This window comes from Takifugu flavidus, chromosome 13 (assembly GCF_003711565.1).
Source record: "Takifugu flavidus isolate HTHZ2018 chromosome 13, ASM371156v2, whole genome shotgun sequence".
In the NCBI taxonomy this organism is placed as follows: Eukaryota; Metazoa; Chordata; class Actinopteri; order Tetraodontiformes; family Tetraodontidae; genus Takifugu; species Takifugu flavidus.
The window spans coordinates 1,200,929-1,223,916 of record NC_079532.1 but is presented as its reverse complement, the minus strand read 5'-3'; the positions used below and the strand labels follow the sequence as shown (position 1 = coordinate 1,223,916).

The window sequence follows — 22,988 nt, the reverse complement described above, 5'->3', positions numbered from 1 at the left end:
GTAATTGAATCACGCACGTATTCTTCACCAGATAGGCCACACAACAGACAAATGTGAGCGGATATCACCGGACAATTGTTTTTCTGTTATCGACAAGGGAAAACTGGGACGGAGCCCTCCGGGGCGCATTTCAAAACTTTTGGGCAGAAGGAATCTTCTGGTTTGCGTATTTATTGCTGAATAAGCTAATGTAATTTAAACGTATGTATCATTTGCAAACAATGTCTCATTTGAAAATGCGTTTACCAATATAGGACGTAAATAACAAGAAAAAAACAGGATGAGGATGAACTGTTTTAGTCTAAGATTATATGGCGGACATGTCAATCAATGTGATTAAAGGTCCTTTTATATTTTTGTCGTCCCTCGTTTGTCCGGGTGGGTCTTTGCTCGCCATCTTATGTCTTTTGTCTCCCTCTAGTGTCTTCATGACACCAAACAATACAGTTTCAGTGGGATCTGAACGTAATCCATCAAATCACTGCAGCACTGCTGATTAATTAATGTAGCTGATTTGCATTGCTGGTCTGAGCCATGTGGTGTGTGTAAACATTCACATTGATCAAGAATCTGCCTTATTATTGAATTTGTATCTGATTTCATGCAGCAGTTGAGTTCTTAAAAAAGTATCAAATGATACATGATATCAAATAAACACTATATCACTATAATTGTAGTTGTTTTATAAACCTATCAGGTAATAAACATTTTTTTATGTTGGTGCCTTAAACTTGCATCCTCACTTTTATGGTCCTCACAAAGGAAACAGCAAAGATGAATTTCTAATTTCTGTCAAATGGATTCTTTGTAAAAGACAAATGTGGGTCTGATCAGGGTACAGATCCGGCAGACACAAACAGAATGATACATATTTCATTTATGGGTAATGTAACCTTTTAATAATCCATTTACAGGTGCAAACCAGAGAGACCGGCTGGGAGACTCATCTTTATCTTGTTAATCATCCCCAGCTCAAACTTTAACACCCAAACCCTGAGGGAGAACCACTGTTGTACTGGCTGTAATTATGCTGTAAAAGCCTCAGAAGCTGTCGCCAGAGAGATCCCAGTCAGGAGAATTTGATTAAAGTTGATTATTTTGGCCTTCTGTTGAGAGTTGAGGAAAAAGCACAAGAAAGTTCAGTTGGAGATTCAAACTGTGGGAAACTTAACTCAACCGACAGGTTTGTGAGACTCAGCGAACATCCACCAACACCTTCACACAGCAAAGGGGATTCCGCCCGCTTATACAGTCCTCTGAAATGTAATCTGTCCGAGGCTTCAGTCTCATTCTAGAGCATCAAAAACTGAATCAAACAGTGAATGTATTAGGAGCCACAAACCTAATTAATGAATAATAAAACATTATTCAAAAAACAGACTAGTTTGTATAAGAGGGAATATTTGTGTTTTTAATTTAAAAAATGGCTGTTTTTAAATAGTTTAAATATTTATTTTTTACATACTTTGAATACACTTTTTGTTTGTGTGTTTGCACGTGTGTGTCTCTCCTGCAGGCAACAGAGAAGAATATTTTTTGCATTCCTGATTGGTTACGTCATCAGTAGAAGTTGAATCTTGGGATCAACTGAAAACCAGCAGGAAATCCTGAACCTTTAGACTGTGGCGCTGCTGAGCTGCGTTTGGGCATCAGACGTGTCACAATAATGCTTCTTAAGAAATTGCACTGCATATTTAAGCACGAATGTTCCTTGTATTCCTGCCTTTGATCAAGATTTGGATCAACCTTTTATTTTTTCATAATTACAACAGAGAATAAAATAGCTGAGTGTTTTATTTGAACATTGGATATGTCAAATCAAATTATAATAAAATAATGTTAAAACCAGAAACAGCAAACCACCGTAAGCAAAAAATAGTATGCCATCATTTTACATCACACTTACACTTGGGAAGTTCATTTATTCTAATGATTTATTATATATATTATTTTTTTATTATTTCCTGGTCTTCTTTTTACTTTATTTTTTTTAATTATATTTTATAGTAGCAATACTTCATACCAGTTTGTGGTGTCGTTATATTAGATTACAGTAAAGGCTATAGTTAGCCTAAGGCTAAATTGGAGTTTTATTAGTGGTTTATCTATTTTGAAGGAGGAAAATCTCCGAGGCAGTCACGCAAAAGGCCATGGAACCTGTCCCCCGCAACCGTGCATCCGTGCGGGAGAGGCCGAGCAGCCGCAGATGGAGCCCGAACAGCGTCAGAGTGAGGGCGGACCGTCCGGCTATTGTTTAATGGTGGAGAAGCGGAGATGGAAACCGAATCAGAATCAGAACACAGCACCAAAAACGGCTTCTCTGCTGACTTCCATGGCGTGTGTGTGTTTGTGTGTGCGCGAGTGTGTGTGTTTGTGTGTGTACCGACTTTCTCTCCATAGAGTTTCACTGAGTTTACATCCGGGTTTTTTCCCTAGGCAATGAGAGTCGCAGCACCGCCGTTCCTTAGGCAAAGTGAAATAAATTCGCCGCACCGACACAAAAAACTAGTTCGCTTTCCGAACACATTTTCTTCGAGCAGCGCCTCGCTGATCGGCCACATTTAACGAACTTTAACAAAAATGCATACAAATATCAAAGGCTTTGTCTCGTCCAAACGACCGTTAGTTGAACCTATTAGTAGTTTTTGTTCCCCTTCCTCCAGCTCCGGAGCGCAGGGATCTGTGCTGTGCTGAGGCTGAGCTGAATGAGATTGAAGAAGAGTTCTTCTTGTTTTGTAGCTTCAGTTTTTTTCTGTTTTTGCACAAATTTACTAAAACTAAATCTAAAATACTGCAGCCAAATAAAGCTGCGCGGGAAGGATTCTGCTGCACTGTTTATATGCTGTTATTCCATCGTGGATCGGCTTCTTATAGATATATATTTAATTAATCTAGAGGAGGACTGCTGCTGAGTAAGTGCACATTGGGCTTTTTAATTTCATAACTTTAATTTTCTCTTTTGTCAAACTTCACCTGCGTTCATCCCCGAGGCTTTATCGGCGTATTTGTGGCTGTTTGTGGGCAGGTGTGTGCGCTGGCAGCCGGAGGTGGACTGTATTTAGCTCTGTTCCTCTGTTTCTGTGTGTTTAGCTGGTGTGTTTCTTATTCTAGGAGTTGATATTCTGGAGGACAAGGGGCCGATATAACTTAGACCCACCGACGCCTGTTCGCTGTCACAAATCTAAAAGATGGCGTCTTTGGTGGCGGTCCGCTCGCGATTTTCTTTATTTCCACTTTCATTCCGTCCCACATCGCCGCCGACCGACGCTGATATTTGTGTTGGATGTAAGTTATCAGCGTGGCTTGTAGCGTTAGCCAGCGCGGCTAACAGGATGGCTAGCATTAGCCGCTACCGCTAACCTGATCCACTTGTTCTGGGCAACATTTTCAGCAATGTCGGCTGCTTGAGGCTCGCCTGGCATCCTCAGCACCGACACAAACACTCGGGACGCCGCTTCCCAACCAAAACACAACACTTTGCCGCCAGGTTGCCACCTAACCAAGGCAAAGCGATGCCTTTTTATTTCCCTTAAGGAGAGGTTGAACAGCCAGCTTGTGTTAGGGGGGCTAATAAGAATGTTATAAAACATTTATGTCGCCACCGAAACAAACACACACTTTTCGTCGTTTTCTGCTCTCCTTGCAAAAAAAGCACTTAACGTCTCTCGCAGCGAAACCCTCCATTTTAGCTTCATTTCTCCCTTTTTCGGGGCCTCTGCGACGGCATGTGATGCTGATGGAAGTTTATCCCGACTACTTGGTGTCCCACCCAGGGAGCAATTACTCCCAATTAACCGGCGGCGTTTCCACTGGGCCGGGCCACTCCGTGGAGAAGCAGCGAAAGAGTGATTATTAAAGAGTGCATCTGAATATAGATTTTTATTAGAAGGGCTCCAGCAGCTATGAAGCTCCCATCAGTGACACATGGCGTTAGTCATAGAGGTCAGGATCATGATATAACCTCGCTGGACGCTCTGTGTTTACACATGAATCCTGTTTCTTTTGGTTCCTCCGCCCTGCACTTAAAGAGACAGTTCACCTAAAATAATCAAAGGAGATCAGTAATTATTCACCCCCCGCTGTGATGCTTATAGAGCTGGGATGGTCTCTGTAGTTCCTGGGGCAGAGAAACACTTTTGCTAGTTTTGGAGGCACAGATCCACCAAAACAACCAGGAAAGTGGCTGGAAACCATCAGAAAAATGTCTCTCTTTTACCTTTGTGCTGTCGGTCACACTCCAACAAGTCAAATTTAGACTGAGAACATCAGTTGGTCAGTTTTTAAAGCCTGCAGATGTGCTGCTGGATGGAACCAGTGTTTGTGTCCCTTTTCTTTAAGTGCTGCAAACATTTATTTCTCTTTTGTGGTGCACAAAGGAGGTGCAGAGTAGTTGATCTCAAGGGTTGAAGCCCTGCATGGATGAGTTGAACAATTGTCTTTGTTAATGTGTTTATGACTTGATTACTGCTTTTTTGGTGTGTGTTTTTTTTAAGATTTGAAGACATCCCCACAGTTTCCTTCCATGTTATGAGATTTGGTTGTGAACTAATTTAACTGTGAAACTCAACAAGAGTTTTTTTTAAACTGCCGTCACACTAGTTAGTGAATAATAAGGGCATAAGAATTATTTTGAGTGAACTATACATTGACCTTTTCGATGTACCTCTGTGGATATACTTTATTTATTGTTACATTTTAAATTCTACCTAGAGTAGTTGTTATTCTTTATACCTGCTTGTCACCTGTGTACCACAGTATAAGATCTATATGATTCATTTAAACCAAAATAAAGAAAGGCAACTTTTGAACCCTTTTCTAAACTAGTATAAAATATTGGGCTGTTTTCCTGGCAGGATATTCCTGCATGAAGACTGATTCAGCTGATAATTAACCAGCTTAAGTAACTTCTGTAGTTTCACTGTTACTTCTGCAGCTTCAGGCTTTGAATGCTGATACGTTTATAAGCTTAAGCTGATTGTTCTGTCATACCTTTTCTCACTGCTTCCATTGCTGGTATTACATGAGTGTTTTATAATTCTCCGAACCGATAGTACTTTTCTAATAGTGATACTTGCGTAACAAGCCTGATAATTTAGCTGTACACTTACATTCAATGGAAATGCTTATATTGCATGAAGCTACTGTTGCTGCTCAACTACTGCTGCTTCATCGTATTACTGTCTGTACTTTTTTGCTGCTACTTTAACTACATACCACTAATTTGAGATGCATATTTTTACTGCTGACTTATTTTTTTACTACATTAAGTGTAGCACCAGTCTGTGTTTATTACAGATGCCTTCATGATGCAGATCCTTTTTTGTTCTTTTACTGCTTATAGTTTCATGAATTCCAGTGACAAAACAGCAGCAAAAAATACTTGTGTATATTTGCTACTCTCACCACATGCATCTGATACAGGTGTGTGTACTTTTACTGCTTACTTGTGTGTTTCTGTGTAGACTATTCTAAATGTGAAATTCATGTTTCTTAGCTATTATAAGTTACTCAATGGTAAAAAAATTTAATTTTACATCTCCTGTAGGTGCTCCTCAGGGTCACCTGCTATGTTATAAAGTACTTATTATGATTATCATTATACTTAAGACTTTAAGTAAAATTATGTGAAGGAAGCATTCAGAAATACTGGAAAAAATGGTGTTCAACTAATTAAAAACTTAAAGCACAGTAGTTGAATTTGTGTTAAAATTTATATCTCAGCAGTGTTGATTGTGGGCATTTTTTATGTTGCACAGGGCAGCACAGAGGGGTGGAGTCCAGTCCCGAAGCCAGGTGGTAAGTCCTCCTTTTTGAAGTGACTCTACATGTCACCACATTCAATGGATTAAGGCTATGTATGATATCATTAACAGTCATTTAATGATAATCTTAGTTAATCCAGCTGGTTTTAGAGTCATAGGGTAGAATTTTCAACATCCACTGAACCCATTTTAGCTTGACAGCACCAAAGTGAAGCATTGTAATTTGACAACAAAATAATCTGACACATTTACCAAGACTGGTGTCATTATCATCACATTTGTTAACTCTACTCCTTCAAAAGATAACAAGTGTAGTTTTTTTTAATCTAATATTGTCTTATGGTGCTTATTTATTTTTAGATTTTCCAGACTATGAAAATAGTGATTGCAATAATATCGGTTATTAAAAGGAACAGACAGTACAACCATAAATTAAATCATCTTTACTTATTTATTGTTTGAGAAACACCAAATGGTTTTATGATGAAAATTAGCTTGAAATATGTCTTTCTTTGTTTTCAGCGGCACTTTAATGCTTCAGTTGGATGGTTTTCCTACTGGAGACGGTGTTCAGGTAAAAGCCTTTATTCACATTATTCATTGGTAAATACTGTACCCAAGTGAGGGATGGGACTTATGGTGGCAGGTTTAGACTCGCTGCACAACACTTGACTCGCAGTGAGGCTTTTCTCACCTTGGTGTAGGGTTAAGTTTAGCATTATTGTCACACAGCAGGAAGTCCTTGTACCTCGTGTTTCTATGACAACAGCTGTGACCCCAGCCCAGGTGACTTTTGTTGAGCTTGCTGTTTAGACCTTTCTCCTTCTTCCCTCTCGCTCCATCTCCCCTCTCGTGCGTGTGCACATGTGTGTGTGTGTGTGTGTGTGTGTGTGTGTGTGTGTGTGTGTGTGTGTGTGTGTGTGTGTGTGTGTGTGTGTGCATGCGCGTGCGTGCATGGGTACCCAGGCTGATCGATCGGCTGGCAGATTTACTGGATCCATGATGGAATTACAGACATTACAGGAGGCTCTGAAGGTGGAGATCCAGATTCATCAGGTATGCTACAATTCAAGGCCACTGGGTCAGTGGGTTAGGAGGCGGCTGTCGCTCACCACTGCTGAAATTCCTGATGTTTAATGGTGAACTTCAAAGAGAAATAAGTCACCCAGGCCCCATAAAGGTTCATTCTGCAACTGTATGCTACATCAAAAAAACAAAACAAAAAAAACCCCATAATAGCCCCAAATCTTCATTAGCTAGGATTGTGACACCATAAACGAGACTGGAGGCTGTAAGTACTTCCATAGGCACCTAAACACAGAGTCTGAATACAGCTGTCAATTCCATTTTCAAAGACCGTCTGCATTATAGAGTGTAAACAAGTATTTTTAATTTTAGCATAACAACATAATAAAATGATAAAAAGGTCTAAACTCTCAAACTGAACTGCAACCATAAAGATGGAAGCTCACTGTTGAAAGTACCCTGATCGTAAGCTTTCAGTTTGAATAGAACATTAAAAGAATAAGAGTAAGTTTATCCACCAGAAAGTGAGGCAGCATTAATAACAGCTACATTAGCATTAGCAGCAGCACCACTGGGTCCATCCATTATGTGCTTTCTCTTCTTCACCAGTGCTGCTGTTTTTCCCATTTGGTCCATTTTACCTCACTCAGTATTGCAGATATCAGTTGTAATAATGTCTGTGTTCCTTCCAGTGTAATGAAGCTAGATGTCACTTTGCTCATGGCACTATAAGAGGGGAAAAAAACATGTGGAAATCTTAATAGCCGTGTCTCTTTTCAGAAATCTTGACCCAATTACAGCAGAAAATTCAGATGTGTGAGCTGTTTTATGGAGGGAAAGCTTATTTTCTCAGTTTTTCTACCATGAATGAATGCTTTGTGGTTGGAATCATTTAGTATTAATTGTTTAAATTGGAATGAACCTTAAATTTACCCATAAATCACCCATAAATTTAAATTCTAATAGTTTTCTATATATTTTCCTCAGTATGTAACAGATAGCTTTGTTGGATTATTTCTTTGATTTTCATGTAAATTAATCTCCTATAATCTCATTTTAATTTAATAAATGTTAATATATTTTTAATCTTAAAAAGATTTGCTGTTTTTGCTTGACTGGTGCGCCCTCCCCTGACTGCAGTTCTACTTGTGGCCAGCAGATGTCACTAATTTTTATTTCCCCCTTCTTCCTCTGCAGAAACTCGTTGCCCAGATGAAGCAGGACCCTCAGGTATCCGACGTTGCTCACATCACCCGCATAACTAAGCGTGTTTCGTGTGATTTGCACCCCTTTATACGAAAATTACTGTTTTGTGGGACAAAGGTGATTTTGTATGAATTTTCCTTCAGAATGCAGATCTAAAAAAGCAGCTTCATGAACTTCAAGCAAAGATCACAGCACTGAGTGAGAAGCAGGTATGTTACATGCAGCTTGTTGAGGTGGACTTTAGGGCTAAATCCTTTTAATAAACACTGTCCTTCAAGTTTTCACAGACATCCTTTTTTTTATTTTTCAAATGAAAGGCCATTAATTGCCACACTTTAAGGAGATGAAGTGATCATGAAGTCATTCTTTATTTGAGGAATAAACCAGCTCTGCAGCTTGTTGGCTCTAGTTTCAAGAAGTGACCAGAAATACAACATCTTGTTCAAAAGTCTGAATCTTGTTTTTCACATCTTCATCCCTCCTTTGATTCTGAATCCTGTGTTCCTGCTTATTTTGGTGGGAGGTGTCTTTATTTAACTGCTGTCAGCGAGCTATTTTTAACTACCCCAACATGTTTTACTGTTTTCCGCTGCTGATCCAGATAGGTGCAGAACTCGTAGAATGGAATGAGGGCTTTGAAGCTTCTTTGACACTGATGTTGCTTATCAGGTGGTTGTGTTTTTTTTTATTTATTTTTTTTAAAATTCAGGACATGGGCAAAAATAGAAGTGTAAGTGACTGATTCCATTACAACTTCTGAAGATTACTCTGACTGAGTGTTGTTATCTGGTGATGATAACAAGAAATGTGCACGGGAGAATAAGGTCTATGGCTCAGTTCCTCCATTGCCGATGTACAACTGATCAAAGTTGTCTCTGCTGCCTGCAGCCTCCTCATCAACAGAATTATGGGTGCTTCTTGTTGTTGAAGGAGTTAATCTACACATTCTGGAGGTCCAGTAATGACAGACAGAACTTCATCAGGCCACATGACATACCAGTTAAACCACTCTTCTTTGCTTGCTTATCATGCAGACTGGTTTAATCAGGTTCATACTTTCCTGCTGCCACTCACCAGTCTTTGTTGCTTTGTTGCTGTGCAAGTGAAAGACCGTGAGGATGAACAGTATGAATGTGTGTTTGTAACGTTAACTTAAGAAGCTTCTGTGTGAGCAAGTTTCAGCTGGTCAAATACCTGTTTTCAGGTCAAAACTGTGCTTTAATCACAGCAACAGCAAATGTCAGGCACGTTTGAGAGTCTCTGAATTCCATGCATTATTGAAAGAGGCCTGAGTATGTGCCGATTAATAGAAGATGGAGTCTGTGATTAAATCAATGCATCTTTCAATACCGTGGCTGATAAAACTGGCCCAAAGACACATCTTTGTTTTCGGTTCTTCAACAAAATCTGTTAATTTGCTGCAAAGTCAAATAACAAAGAGTCTGCAGAGCTGGTTTTGAAGTTTTTTTTGTTGTTTTCTTTTGCATCAATTTATTCAAGTAATAGTTATCTGTTTCCATGGAAATGCTGCAAACAGGAGCTACTGATTTAATGCCCTGTCAGTAGAGACTTCTAGACAAATAATGGAGATGCTGAACAGATCTTTCATGGAATTTTAACAAATGAGCCAATAAAAATGCTGCTGAACTTTACGACCAATTGGTACATTGTTGTACCGATCATTTTGGTTTATTGAGCTTGATATTAAAATTGTGATGCACGTCACCTTTACTTTAACCCAGGAGGGCTTTTTTAATGGTGCTATAGGACACCTAAAGCTCAGCCTCTTTTTGTTGTTAACCTGCTGGTTGGTAAGTTTTGTGTTGAACGAGGGCAGATCTAGACAGTTTGTTCACAGTGTGGGTGGACCAGAGCCGGGCCAAAGCCTTGTGATTCTCTGGATCAGATGGAATGTTTTGGCGTCGTCCCACACCAGCAGAAGTTCTCGGGTCTCTTCTTACAGAGCGTTCAGCAACACGCCAACTCCCTGCTCAGTTTGCTCTCCCGGACACTTGCCTGCTTCTAGATAACTAAATCCCACCACCACAGCTTCGTATATCTTCGTAGAATCAAAGTTCTTGTAAATAATTCTAATCCTCACTGAATAAAACGTCATCCATCTGGTGGCTGGTCGCTGTTTTCTGTGTTTGTGAATGGTGCTTTACAGCATACATTGTTAAGAGCAGCCAGGACTCGACGGCTTCATCCTGAGCAATAAAACATCCCTTAGTTGTGCTTGATTAACTGAGGCTGTGGGTCAAACTACTCTGAGAGGACAAATGGGGCTTTGGTTTTTTTTTTTCCAGTTCATTTTTATGATTGTGTGTCACTGCATTAAGTTGCTGCGAGAGAGTCCAGTGTTGCTAAGCAACAGGTCTGCTTTATCTTTCACCCTCAATTCATACGTCAGTGCCAGCTTTGTGTGTGAGTGAGAGACCCCCTACTTCTCTATATTACAATCTGCTCTTGATTCTTCTATGAATCCCTTCTGTGGCACAGCAGAGATTGTAGCGGGGTTGACCAGCAATTATTGATTACTAACCCAACTCACTGGTTTCTCCTGTTGTAAATTTGTCAGCTGCTGCTCAAAATGGCTGATACACAAATCTGCAGTGCTTTGGAAAGACACCAGTGGCAGTCAGATACGCTCTAATGCAAGAGATTCACTTTGATTTGATCTCGGTATTTTGATGTATGTTACACCATAGATGGTTTCGTTTCAGAAGCCAGACAGCAGCAAACTGATTTATTTAGGATTTTTGTTAAGTTTATTGTCCACAGGATGAAGTTAAAGCTGAATGTCCAAGACAGGAAGTCAGAGTGTTGTCAGTAATTCGAGGGCCTCGGTCAAACATACTTCTATACTTCTATTGAAGGGTTTTGTTCAGGGTTTTCACTGAGTTAGATGCCATGTGAGTATTATCTCTCCTTTCCTGCAGAAAAAGGTGGTGGAGCAGCTGAGGAAGGAGCTGCTGGTGAAGCAGGAGCCTGAGACAAAACTACAGCTGCACGTCCAAACTCCTCCAGTAGGCGGCGACCTCAAGCCTGCCAACCTGCTGCAGAGCCAGCAGATACCTGGAGGACTGCAGCAGGTACTGTAGTCACATCATCGCTCTTTCTGGTGCTCATTTAATGGTACTCTAGTGATGTGATTTTACACCACTCGGTCCACCGGTGAGTGTACGTGGGAACATTATTGAGCAATGAGGACCAAAGTGGTGCACCTCTACATAAAACCCACGTAACCATCTCGTCTCATGGCTTGAACGGTGTCTCCACAGACACTGACAGTCACGCCGGTCCTCACCACAAAGACTCTACCTCTGGTGCTGAAAGCTGCTGCCACGCCTGCCCTACCTGCTTCTGTCCTGTCGCCACGCCCGCCTACAGTGGCAATGGTAACCACATCTATCACCAAATCCGAATCACAGAACGTCCCCATCAACCTGCAGGTGGCCAGCAAGCTGACAAACCAGAGCTCGGAGCCCATGCGACTGGTATCCAAGAATGCTATGGTGGTAAGTCCTCCATCTCCTCCGTGTCTTGCTGACTCAGTATGTGTCCAGTTTGTCTTCTGTAGTGCTGAGTTGATCTACTGACTTTTCATGTTCACTTGGGGGTTTTGCAGGATTAAAAAAAAAACTCCTTCTGTAGGTTTCCTCTAATACTGCTAAGTGCTTGAGCAGGCTGTGGTGTGAGTGGTGGCCATGTTGCAGCCAAATTGATGACACAGGTCACAGTTCTCAGTCAGTCTTGGCTGCCTCCGTTAGCCATGTTGATATGTGGCTGCGTGAACCAGCAGAGGTCAACAGGTTTGTCCACTGGTGATCAATGACTAACGATCTACAGTTGTAGGCGAACAAAACCAAGTGAAATGAATCGATACATCCCAACAGTCCTGGTGTGATGAAACGACTGGTGACACTTTAGGATGTTGCTGTAATTTTGGCAGCAAGCAGACACGCGTGTGCAATGGCAGCAAACGGATCGGTGTTCGAACAGCAGAAAGTGTTGCACAGATCTACATCTGCTGTGGTTTTGTCTCAGGTGCAGGCCACCACCACCACTGCCCAGCCAATCAAAGTTCCTCAGTTTGTCCCTCCTCCTAGACTGATGCCTCGACCCACCTTTCAACCACAGGTGCGTCCTTGTAAGACCCGCCTCCAAACCCTAACTTTCCCAGACCTCTGTGGCCCCCCCCCAAGGTGACCTGTTCACTCTCCAGCAGAGGGCAGAATTGGACTAAAGCAAACACTCATGCCTTGCTCGTGGCACTAAAACATTGTTTGCTCTGTGCTGCCTCAACTCATCTTCTCTCCCTCTGCTTTTTATCTTTTCTGACTGACCTGTAAAAAGGTCCCTTTAGACGGTTTCCTGCTCGTGAATATGTGTGTGTGTTTACCTTGCTTGATTTCCTGCAGCTTCTTGGTATTTTTGTTCCTGGCTGTTGGTGTCTTTTAACTCATTAACTGGAAACATGTTGATGATTTAATCCATGCTGAGTGGTGCTGCTGGGAGCTCTGGTTGGTTCCATTGTAAAATCACTGTTAACACTGGCTGACAATATTTACAACAGCTCATACACAGCTGAACAAAGCTGAAGCATGGAACTGAAATACCAGGATATGTTTCTACATCGTCATCGTTTGATAAGCTTCATCGACTTTTTGGTATTGTGGTTGGAAAGAAAAGTAATGCTGGTTGAGAGGAACCTTTTTAATTCCGGATAGACGCTTTCCAGAAAATAGAAATATTTAGTTTTATCAATCAAATTTATTTTTCTGAGTATCACTCTATCAGTGAATGAATCAACACACAAATGTGAATCTTAAGTAAATGGGTCATAACAAATTCCATTTCTTTTCACTGTTGGTTATTTTGTAAAATACTAAAAGCTTTAATTTTGTTAAATATCTATTTTAGATTTTGCCTATTCTAATTCAAAATAGGAGCAAATTTAAGGTCTTTCAGTCAAATAGATCTAGAAATCTTTCACACTACATGTTATAATTTCAGAAATACACCATACAAAGCAGTTCCACGGCAGCAGGTCATGGTAAACTAAATCCAGGAAGGGAAAGAATTTATATTTATCTGCTATCATTATTGTGTAATCTACAGTTACATTCTTGAACATTATCAATGAAACAATCAGAGCTCTACAGCACGTCACCCAGCACTGTCAGGTAAATACTTGTGCACTTCTCTGATTGGCTGTCTCTCGTCAGCAGGTCAGACCAAAACCCGCGACATCCACCAATGTCCCGATTGCACCGGCCCCCCCGCCACCCATGATGGCTGCTCCACAGCTGCTCCAGAGGCCTGTGATGCTGGCAACCAAGCTGTCATCCCCGTTGCCCTCAGCGGCCCCCATTCACCAGGTCCGGATCGTTAATGGTCAGCCTTGCAGCAAGACTGGCACCACCCCTCTGACGGGCATTGTCATCACCACGCCAGTCTCTACTGCGCCCACACGCCTCGCCAGCCCTGCGCAGCCACCTAACCCCATTCCTGTCTCCACTCCCACTCCTGTGCAGCCAATCCAGATCAGCAGCCTGGGCCCTGAACCAAAGGTACTACCAGTGCAACTCTTCCCAGGGACTGAAAATGTATTTTTCCCTGTGATCCCTAGATTTAGTTAAAACAAATAAAGAAATATTATTTATTTCATGTAAGTTGGTAGCATAGCTGGAAGGTGAACTGGTTGTTACTGGCTGTTTGTCATTGAATCCTTGGTTCTTCTCCTATTAGCAGCAGACTGTTAAACCTGGAAATGGAGCAGAGCAGAAGGCTGTTGTGACTATCCCTTCTTCATCCACTCCTCCCTTGTCTCCTCCTCTGCCTCCTCCCCGGCCCAAGAAAGAAGAGAATCCAGAGGTACTCTACGAGGTTCCCACAAGTGATGCATTCAGTATTGCAACCTTCCTCCCATGAGGAATCTGTCGTTTCTTTTCCAGAAACTGGCCTTTATGGTGTCCTTGGGCCTGGTAACACATGACCACTTGGAAGGTGAATGACTGGTTGAAAAACTTCAAGTCAGATAAAAGTAACAAGATGGTTATTTGCATCAAAACTTGACTATTTAATCACAGAAATTCAGAGCAAAAGACAGGAGAGGAAGAGAAGAACGACAGCTAACCCTGTGTACAGCGGTGCCGTGTTTGAACCAGAGGTACAACATGAATATTTGAGATTAGATTGAACTTAAAGGTTCCTGTTGTGAAATTGTTGGTTCTCTGATATCACAATCTCCAACCTGATGTAAGTATTTGATTGTTTGTGTTTCCATTTGTTTTTCAGAGGAAAAAGAGTGCAGTGAGTTACCTGAACAGCCCTCTGCACCAGGGGGCTAGAAAGAGAGGTCTGTATGAAATTCTGACCCCACGGGTCAAAAACCTGCCACAACTGGCAGAAACAGCATAGAGACATCAGTCAGGGAACCATGTGAGAGTGGAATCGAGCCGTTACAAACTCATTCTGCAGGACAAAAAGAAATGTTTCAGGTTTATTAAGCTGATGGAACTTTAGAATAACATGATGTCCAGAACTGTTGACAGCTGTAAAATGAGTCTTCTTCCCTCATTTGCCTGCTTGCTTAGTGCTTCAGTCAGCTTTAATATCTAAAACCAGATTTCTACTTATTTGTCAGATGATAGCAGAACTCAGCTGGCTCAGCTGAAAGATTCAAAAATCAGAGATAATTTAAAATGGTGACATTTTAACCTCTTCATGCGTCGACCTTGTCGCCTAAATGCAGTTATTTTCCTTTAATAAAACATTCCTAGCAAAAAGAATCAGAAACTCAACAAAGTACCGATAGCTGCATTTTTCTGAACAATCCATCAATTCTGTGCTGCAGTTCTGGTGGTTCTTTATCACGGTTGATGAAAAAGTATAAATCTGGTTCAACCTTCACACATGTTCTCTTCTAACGAAGTTCCTGAAAGAATTGGGAATTGCCAATGATATTCAAGTGCCTGAAAAGTGTCCTTACAAATGTAGAGATTGTTGAAAGTGTTTGACAGAAGGAAATTTTTCTGATCCATTTTCCTCCTATCGAATCTTTTTCTGCCATTAATCAGGTGGCTGATCAGAAACATGTGTGAATGTTGGTTGAACTCCGGGTCACACGATTAACATGAAACACCATGGCTAAATTTAATTGAGGAAGTTTCCACTGTGGAGTTCCACCTGTTTTAATGACCAAAATCTTATTTACTTCAGGCTAACTTAACAGGTTTTAATCTGCACAACCATTTCACTGATAAGAAAAACTCAAACACTAAAATCTGATGTGTCTGCGTCAGGCTTTATCACATCCACATCCAGAGGACTGCATGAGGTGGTATTTTATTTAGAAATGTGCAGTAAACCTTACGCGTGTGATCTTAGCCTTTGTTTTGTCCGGCTGCCTTTTACATGTAGCTATGTAAAAAATCGCCCTATAAGAAGTGGCAGATTTTGGCCTGAACCCATCTGCGGCTCTGCTGGTGTTGGTGTGGTAACAGCTGACTAGATTAATGACTGCATTGTTGGCCTGGAGCTCACCTGGAGTCTCCTGCACTAACTCTGTCTGTGCTTCTGACTCCTCCCCTTCCTCCCTGACCGCTCCTTTGTCTCATGCTAGCCAATGAAGACTCCCTTTCTAAGGTATGTCATACAGACTGTTGTTTTTTTCTCCCCCCTCTCCATCTTTCTTTTTTTTCTTTGTTTTTCCGTCTTTGTCGTCTGTCTCATTTCACCCAGGTCGCCCACCCAAATACAGCAGTGTCCCGGAGCTGGGCAGCCTCACCCCGACCTCCCCCTCAAGCCCTGTCCATTCCCTCCCCCTGCCCAGCCCCAGCTCTGGGGATGTAAGTAACGATGGGGGAGTCGGACAGCTCAGAGGGTCGGAAAAGCCCGTCACACACAGCCCCGGTGGCCCAATAGCTCTGTCAACCATCCACACCCCAAGATTTCCACAAACATGTCCATTAGTCCGTTGTCTCCATGTGATTATCATCAGTCACCAGATTTTTAGTTGGATCTTACAAAGTGAACAGAGTCCTGTACCCACGAGCATCCATTAATAACAACTACTCAACTACACATTCTAACCTTTCTGTGGGTTATCTAATACACATATCCATTAGATGCTAAAAGGCCAACAGTAACCAGATCACAGAGCCTCTTCCGCCTCTCCATAGACGGGTGGTGGGGTTCAGCTGGGCAGGGAAACTGATTGGTCCAATTCTTCCTCACAGGGAGACATCCATGAGGATTTCTGCACTGTGTGCAGACGCAGTGGCCAGTTGCTCATGTGCGACACTTGTTCTCGTGTTTATCATCTGGACTGCCTGGATCCACCCCTGAAAACCATTCCTAAAGGCATGTGGATCTGTCCAAAATGTCAAGATCAGGTAAATGCAGCAGCCGTGATCTGAGCTGTGGGGGGGCCCAGAGAGGGGTCAGTCAGGGCCAGACGCTGTAGTAGACTGTAAACACTCCTGGACTGTAGGACTGTTCAAATCTTTGTAAGCATAAACATGATGCAGTATTGTTTCTTTGTGCTTTTGTCTCATTCACTGTGTCAGTAAAATTAGCATCTCACGCCCATCACTTCATTGCTCGCCGTCTCTCAGCCGCGCCGCAGGGTGGCGGCCTGATCAGTTGTTCCTCAGGTATTTCTCTGTGACAACTCCGAGTTTCTCACTGCAGATCCTGAAAAAAGAAGAAGCCATTCCCTGGCCTGGAACGCTGGCTATTGTTCATTCCTACATCGCTTACAAAGAAGGTGATTTCAGATTCTTTTTCCTTCATTCTGCCGATGACGAAGAGGTAACAGTGACGAGATTGCTTTTTGTATGTTTTGCAGCTAAAGAAGAGGAGAAACAGAAGCTGATGAAGTGGAGTTCTGAGCTAAAACTGGAGCGAGAGCAGCTGGAACAAAGAGTCAAGCAGCTCAGCAACTCCATAACGGTAAGAACCAGAGAATGTCAGATTTACCAGTGAAAAAGACTCAGATCCTATTAGAATAATAATATAATCAGTCTCACAACCTCGGAGGTTTATTCCCTGTTCTACTGTCCACCGGCCAGAGCAGTAGAGCTTGTTGGTTCTAAACATCTGGGGAAACTGGGATTAAATTTGACTTTTTGCTGTTGTTCTATCAGAAATGCATGGAGACCAAAAACACCATCCTGGCTCGTCAGAAAGAGATGCAGCTTTCCCTGGAAAAGGTAAAACACCTGATCCGCCTCATCCAAGCCTTCAATTTCAACCAAACTCTGGAAGAGACGGAGGGTAAGGACATCAATTCCAGAGTCCAGAACAGTGCCGAAGGTGTCGTTTGCTCCGAATCTGCACCAGACTCTAACTCTGTGGAGCAAATGAAGGACGGAAACGCCTCCGTCAGCAGCAGCAGCACCGATGGGAATAATCAAGAAGAGCACAGAGCCACAGGGATCAATGAGAAAATACAAGCAACGGTGGCTGGAGACCCGAGCAGCCCGGCTGTCGTAGTGGACGGTCGGATCCTAACGGCAGATAACAGCCCTGGATTAGCAGCTGGAGACACGGCAGAGTCTGAAGTCAAAGCAGAAGGAGGGGCCAGCACAGGGACTGAACCACAGGCAGAGATGGTGGCCAAACCTGAGACGGAGGCGCCGCCTGTTGTTGAGGTTCCTGCGGCCTCGGCAGTTGCAGCGGTCGCCACTACCAACGGTACGACGGAGCTGGCTTGTCCCGCTCACAGCCCTGCAGGAGGTTGCAACACCAACACTGACAACAGGATGGCTGCTGTCACCTCTCCAGAGACTGCAACGGAGAAGAAACAGGAGGAGATCACCGACAGTGACGGCAGCAACAACAGCAACAGCAAAACCTCAGAACCCTGCCAGCATTCTTTGCCAGCTCTTGTCAGCAGTTTGGACAATAAAAAATAATGCTACGTCTCTTCAGTTGCGGGAATTGAAACATATATATTAAAAAAAAAGACTTGCTTGCACCAAATGGTGCTCTAAAGTTGCCAATCTGTATAAATGTTGTTTGTTTGTTTGCATTGTATTTGTCAGACTGTGTCATTGGTAGGTATACTGCCCAAGTCACATGACTCTGGGATGATGTAGGCTGTTCTGCCCACAGAGCTGGAGTACAGGAAGACTAACATACCAGTGTCATCATGCCAATTAGTGATAGACATCAGTGGTGGGAATGCTCAAAGGGAGATTTATTTCATCATCACACCAGTGTGTGCCTGTTATTGTGGCCCCTGCGTTCTCATGGGAAGGGGAGACGGGTTCACGTGGCGAAATCGAGAACACAAAACATCTGTCCGGGGTTATCGATATAAAAAGCAGTGTTGTGGTAAAATGTGTTCTGAAAAGACAGCCTGTTCACCATCCTTCTTCCCTGCTTTCCCCCATTAAAGGGCCCCCCAAGATTCCCAGTTCAACAGCAGTCGATGTGGGTCCCGCTAAAGGCTCAGGACACTTCTAAGCAAGATTTTCCATTTTTGCCAAAGGTCACCTGTTGTAAAAGCTGATTAGCTTTGTTTGGGCTCTACCAACAAACTGAGGTCTGGGTAGGATGCTCAGATTTAACGTCCCAGTAACCAGCCAACTCTGAACTGGACCAACGCACTCTGACAAAGGAACTTTCCAGTCTAACTGAAAGCACAGGCGGCATCTGGCTGGTTAGTGTAGCTTATTCTAGCCTAGCTTATTCTCTGACCCCCTTTAGCCATCGTGCCATGAGGTTTAGCAAGCAGAGGCATGAAGAGGGATACCAACACATCCTCCCGTGGTCAAATCCTGGGTGTATTTGAGGTGTTCTGAAGCCTTTGAGCCACCCTTTACCATCTAATGTCCTCCTGATCCTCCCAACCGCATAAGTTCCCTCAGCCTCCAACCCTGTCCCAGTTAACCAGTGAGCAGATTTCCCCCAGAATCCCAGTTAAAGTGCCCTCAGCATCCCCTCCCCTCTCCTCCTTGGTCCCTGAGCTGGGGTGGGAGAGGTGCTGAGCGTTGGTTCAGCAGATGAGGAGGACGCGGTGGAACAGGCGCGGTAGCAGATGTTTTCAGTGGTGTTGGTCAAGTGTCGTGATTGAGTTTTCATTTGTGAGTTACGTGTGTCAACTGTGAGCACTAAATGTGAAATTGCAATATTGCAATGTCAAAACACAAACTATATCTGGGCTGTGTTGTTTCTTTTTATAGGAAAAGATATTCAGGTCTTCCTAGTCTTCAGAATAAGTGCTTTCTGTTCCTGATCCTGCTGAACTGGCAATTTACACAAAATATCTATTTTCTTTGCCATCAAGGTACATTTCTGTTGAACCCTGAACTGCCAAATGTTCCCAAATTCAGCAGAGACATGCCCACTCTACCGCACCAAAAGGTTATCTGGTACAAATTTCTGAAATTGAGATTCCCCTCTTTGAGACAGGATGCTTGTTAAATGATACCATTTAAAGGAACTTTTGTTTTTTTTCCTTCATGGAAGGATTTGTTATGTGAACCTAGGAAAAAAAAAAACACAAATCCTGCGACTAAAGCACAAGCTTGCTGCGTTACAAAGAAGTGCTGAAGAGCTTTTTGTATGTTGTTATGGGATTGAACAGAGTATGCATCTCTTTTTTGTTGTGATGTGATTTATCCCCACATTGCCAATATTTTTCTAGGAGGAAATGCAAACCTCTGTCTGACATTTAAGCTCAAGTGTCTATCATTTTTGGGAGGAATAGCTGGGTTTTCTGCCCCCTCACATGTAGACTAGCGCATCTCCTTTGGGAGCTGAAATGTGATGCTGTTGTTCGTTGGCGTTGGTGGCTGTCGGTCCAGGTCTGTCTTTGTCCGGTGAACTGTTGGGTTTGGGGCATTAACGAACTCTGGTCTTTCATTAACGGTGCCTCTGGTTGTGCTGGAATGTCTTACTTTTGCAATATTGGGCCAAGTGTGTGCTTTTTCTAATTTATTGATGTTTTTTGGTTGGTTTTTGATGACACTCCAAACAGCCGCAGCATTTGTGCAACATCTCTTAGACTTCAGTGGGATTGACGGCATGCTAGCGGCACAACTTGGTCCCTGCACCAGGCTGACACCTTGGAATATTCGTCCAGATGTTTAAATGAATAAATAAAGAAATGTGGAATTCAGGCAGGGATATTAGTCAAAGGAATTACCTGATATTTAGCTCAGATACAATTGGTCCCCTGATCATGGACGGTAATGATTTTTCATCTAGTCTGGTACCTTTTTCAGGTCCTCTCTTTGCTCTGTTTGAGCGGAGACAGCTGCCATCATGGCTGTCATCTCACAATTTGGATATCTTACCTTCCTTTGTGCAACAAAGCAGCTAAAACGTTTCAGGAATTGAGTTAAAAAATGTCAAATCTAAAATCTAAAATTGATGCAGATGAATGCTGCAGCCAGGCCCCAGGGGTGATCAGGACGTACCGGCTTTGCTTTTGGGGAGTTCTCATCTTGACCATCTTTGCTCTATAGTCAATAATGTGACTCCATTTAGATGATTTCTTTGTTGTAAGAAAGGAATTCACCTTGAGTGTGTGGCTAAAGGGGCAGCAGGGTAGTAATGATGTCGGGCCAGTTACATGGTGTCTTTTTGTCATATCAAAATGGACTCTTGAAAGCGAATCAACATATCTGAGCAAACACCCCTCAGACATCAGCTGTATAAACTGCCTTCATTCAGAAAAATCCCAGAAAAAAAACAGAAACTATGGTCCACCTTCACTTAGAAGTTGTCCTAGACTGAAAATGGTGAACAGTTCTGCTGTATTACTTTATGTGTGGGCGCACTTGGGTGGATTTTCCTCTTTTGTCTTCATTTCAGCCTGCCTTTGTTCACGGATCACGAGTCCAGTCGCTTAACTCGCTCTTTCTTTTTTTCCTTTCTTTTGAACAAGCCCAAACCTGTTCCAGGCAAACTGGACCTTTCCCTCTGTACAGTAGGTACCTCGAGTGCCTTTTTTCAAACAGCAGATAATATTTTGTCTCTTGACTTGCACTGTGACTTGTAGAATCTTACTTCCCCACCCAGCCTGCCACCCTCCCATCTGAACCATCCCTCCAAGCTCCACCCCGAATAGCCTGGAGCACAGAGCCGGTCCCTTCACCTCAGGCTGCCAGTAGTCAATGCAAGTGAAACTACGCTTCATATAAAGCCGTTTAGATTGACCAGATAGTGTTTTCTTGTTGTTTATTATAGGAGTTGCCTTAAATGTGTTTATTTTTATTTTTATTATGTAAAAAAAATTTACATCAAGAAAAAAAAAGTTGCTGATGCAGCTCAGAGGTCGTTCAGTGAAAATCAAATTGTGGTTGATGGGGGGAAAAAAATATGAATGAGGGATTGTTGACGAAGCTCGGTGTGACAGTCAGTTGTTTTGTGATGCACTTTTCATTTGACCAGTATTATTATCAGTGTAAAAAAAAAAGGAAAAGAATTTAAGGGATCTCCTGAATTGCAGTCATGAATCTGGGATCCCGAGGCCTCGATGAGACCTCTTTGTCTCCCTTCCACTCGTTCATCGTTCTGTCCGTGCTGTGGTTCTTTTTCTTGTGTTTTTGGAGGAGAGATGAGTTTGCTGAATCAGGTCGTGTGAGCCGGAGCCTGTGTGCGTTTGAACAAACCTGCACCCTGATGGGCAGACTTTGACCCAATTAGCAACATCTGTCCACTCACTCTGGTGGAACGCATGCCTTCTTATGCAAAATTTTATACAGGATCTGTCGAACCTTTTTAATATGCATTTGTGTTTTGTTTTTTTAAAGTTTTTTTTGTAAATCTCAAGTCACCTTTTATTCTTTTAAACATTCAGGCATCCTGATGCCAAACGTTCTGATTAGGTGTGAACCGTTCAGATGATTTCTTACTGACTTCACGTTTTGAGGAGGGAAAACTTTTTTTGGTTTTGATTTTAATTTGGCAAATGCACCACGCTGAATGTTGGGATCCCAGTGTGTGTGAGGGGGGCAGGGTCAGTCGAGTCTTAACGTCTAAATTGCGTCATCTCGAGCAAAAAGTTCCTCGGTTTCTAGTCAGTCACGCTCTAAAAGTGATTTTATCCAAAGAACATTGCAACTGTGCATTTCTGTTTGGAAGCCTTTTTTGTAGTCGATGCATATCATTTGAAATTTAATTTCTGCATCGTGTGCATTCTCTGAGCTGGAAGAGGACCGTGGTGTTGGCCGTTGAGAGTTGTATTTGACAGAGACTCTATGTGCATCAGTTTCCATCAACCATGATGCTTTCAGTCCAACTCGAGTCGGTTTTAAATACGATCATGTCATGATTGTGGCCTTGTAGTATTCTGTGGAAACATGACATCAGCCCGTTGTTATCATCACTCACCTGGCATCCTGTCCAGACCCAACTGTACACCTGAAGCTTCTTACCTCATCCACAGCTGATTCCATTTGGGGGAGTGTTGAGTGCAAAAAAATAAAATAAAGAAAAAGCGGAAATTACAAAATAAAAGAAGTCTTTTTTATCTTCCATTTGGTGAGATGCATTGTAGCGATATGAATAAAGTTCACCTGGTGTGCTGAATAAAGTGTAAATTGTTAATTACACAATCTAAATATTTGTATAATTGTTTGTATTTTTTCATAATGATTTTGGAAAGGAATGTGTTTATTTTTTTGACTTCTGTTCCAGATGTGTCTTCTGTTGGCCTGACATTGTGACTGGTCTGGTGGGATTCTTACCTCTGTATTGAGCCTCTTCTGTGATGAATTCTTTGTATGCAGTGTTTAGGAAATACTGTAGGGAACATGGGGAGGAGTTGATATTAGGAGCATTTGATCAATTTGTATTTATTTATTTTATCATTTTGTTAATAAATTGTGAAAAGCAACACGTGTTTTGTACTGCCTCGCACTCGTCAGACGTTTCACCACATTATTCTTATTTACTATTAACCTTTTGAAAGAGTAAGAAGACTCATTTTCTAATTAGTTATCATATGTATTTTTTATAAACAAAAAAATGTTT

At 42.3% G+C, this 22,988-nt stretch overlaps 1 protein-coding gene across 6 annotated transcripts; it reads left to right on the top strand.

Moving 5' to 3' along the window:
- The first annotated feature begins 2,679 nt into the window (after positions 1-2,679).
- On the top strand, positions 2,680-22,851 carry phf21ab (PHD finger protein 21Ab). 6 transcript variants are annotated; one of them, XM_057051563.1, is made up of 20 exons: positions 2,680-2,912; positions 5,342-5,421; positions 5,757-5,796; positions 6,285-6,336; positions 6,729-6,818; positions 7,986-8,018; positions 8,138-8,203; positions 10,934-11,086; positions 11,276-11,512; positions 12,042-12,134; positions 13,226-13,567; positions 13,749-13,871; positions 13,952-14,003; positions 14,087-14,166; positions 14,295-14,355; positions 15,741-15,847; positions 16,238-16,393; positions 16,692-16,767; positions 16,849-16,952; positions 17,147-22,851. In XM_057051563.1, the coding sequence occupies exons 2-20, from the start codon at positions 5,346-5,348 to the stop codon at positions 17,915-17,917; spliced, it is 2,712 nt and encodes a 903-aa protein (XP_056907543.1). In that variant the 5' UTR covers positions 2,680-2,912; positions 5,342-5,345; the 3' UTR covers positions 17,918-22,851. The 6 variants fall into 6 exon arrangements, with proteins under 6 accessions (XP_056907543.1, XP_056907542.1, XP_056907544.1 ...); XM_057051562.1 differs by having other exon boundaries at positions 2,681-2,912; positions 13,746-13,871; XM_057051564.1 differs by lacking the exon at positions 15,741-15,847 and adding an exon at positions 15,622-15,644 and having other exon boundaries at positions 2,681-2,912; positions 13,746-13,871.
- The last annotated feature ends 137 nt before the right edge of the window (positions 22,852-22,988 follow it).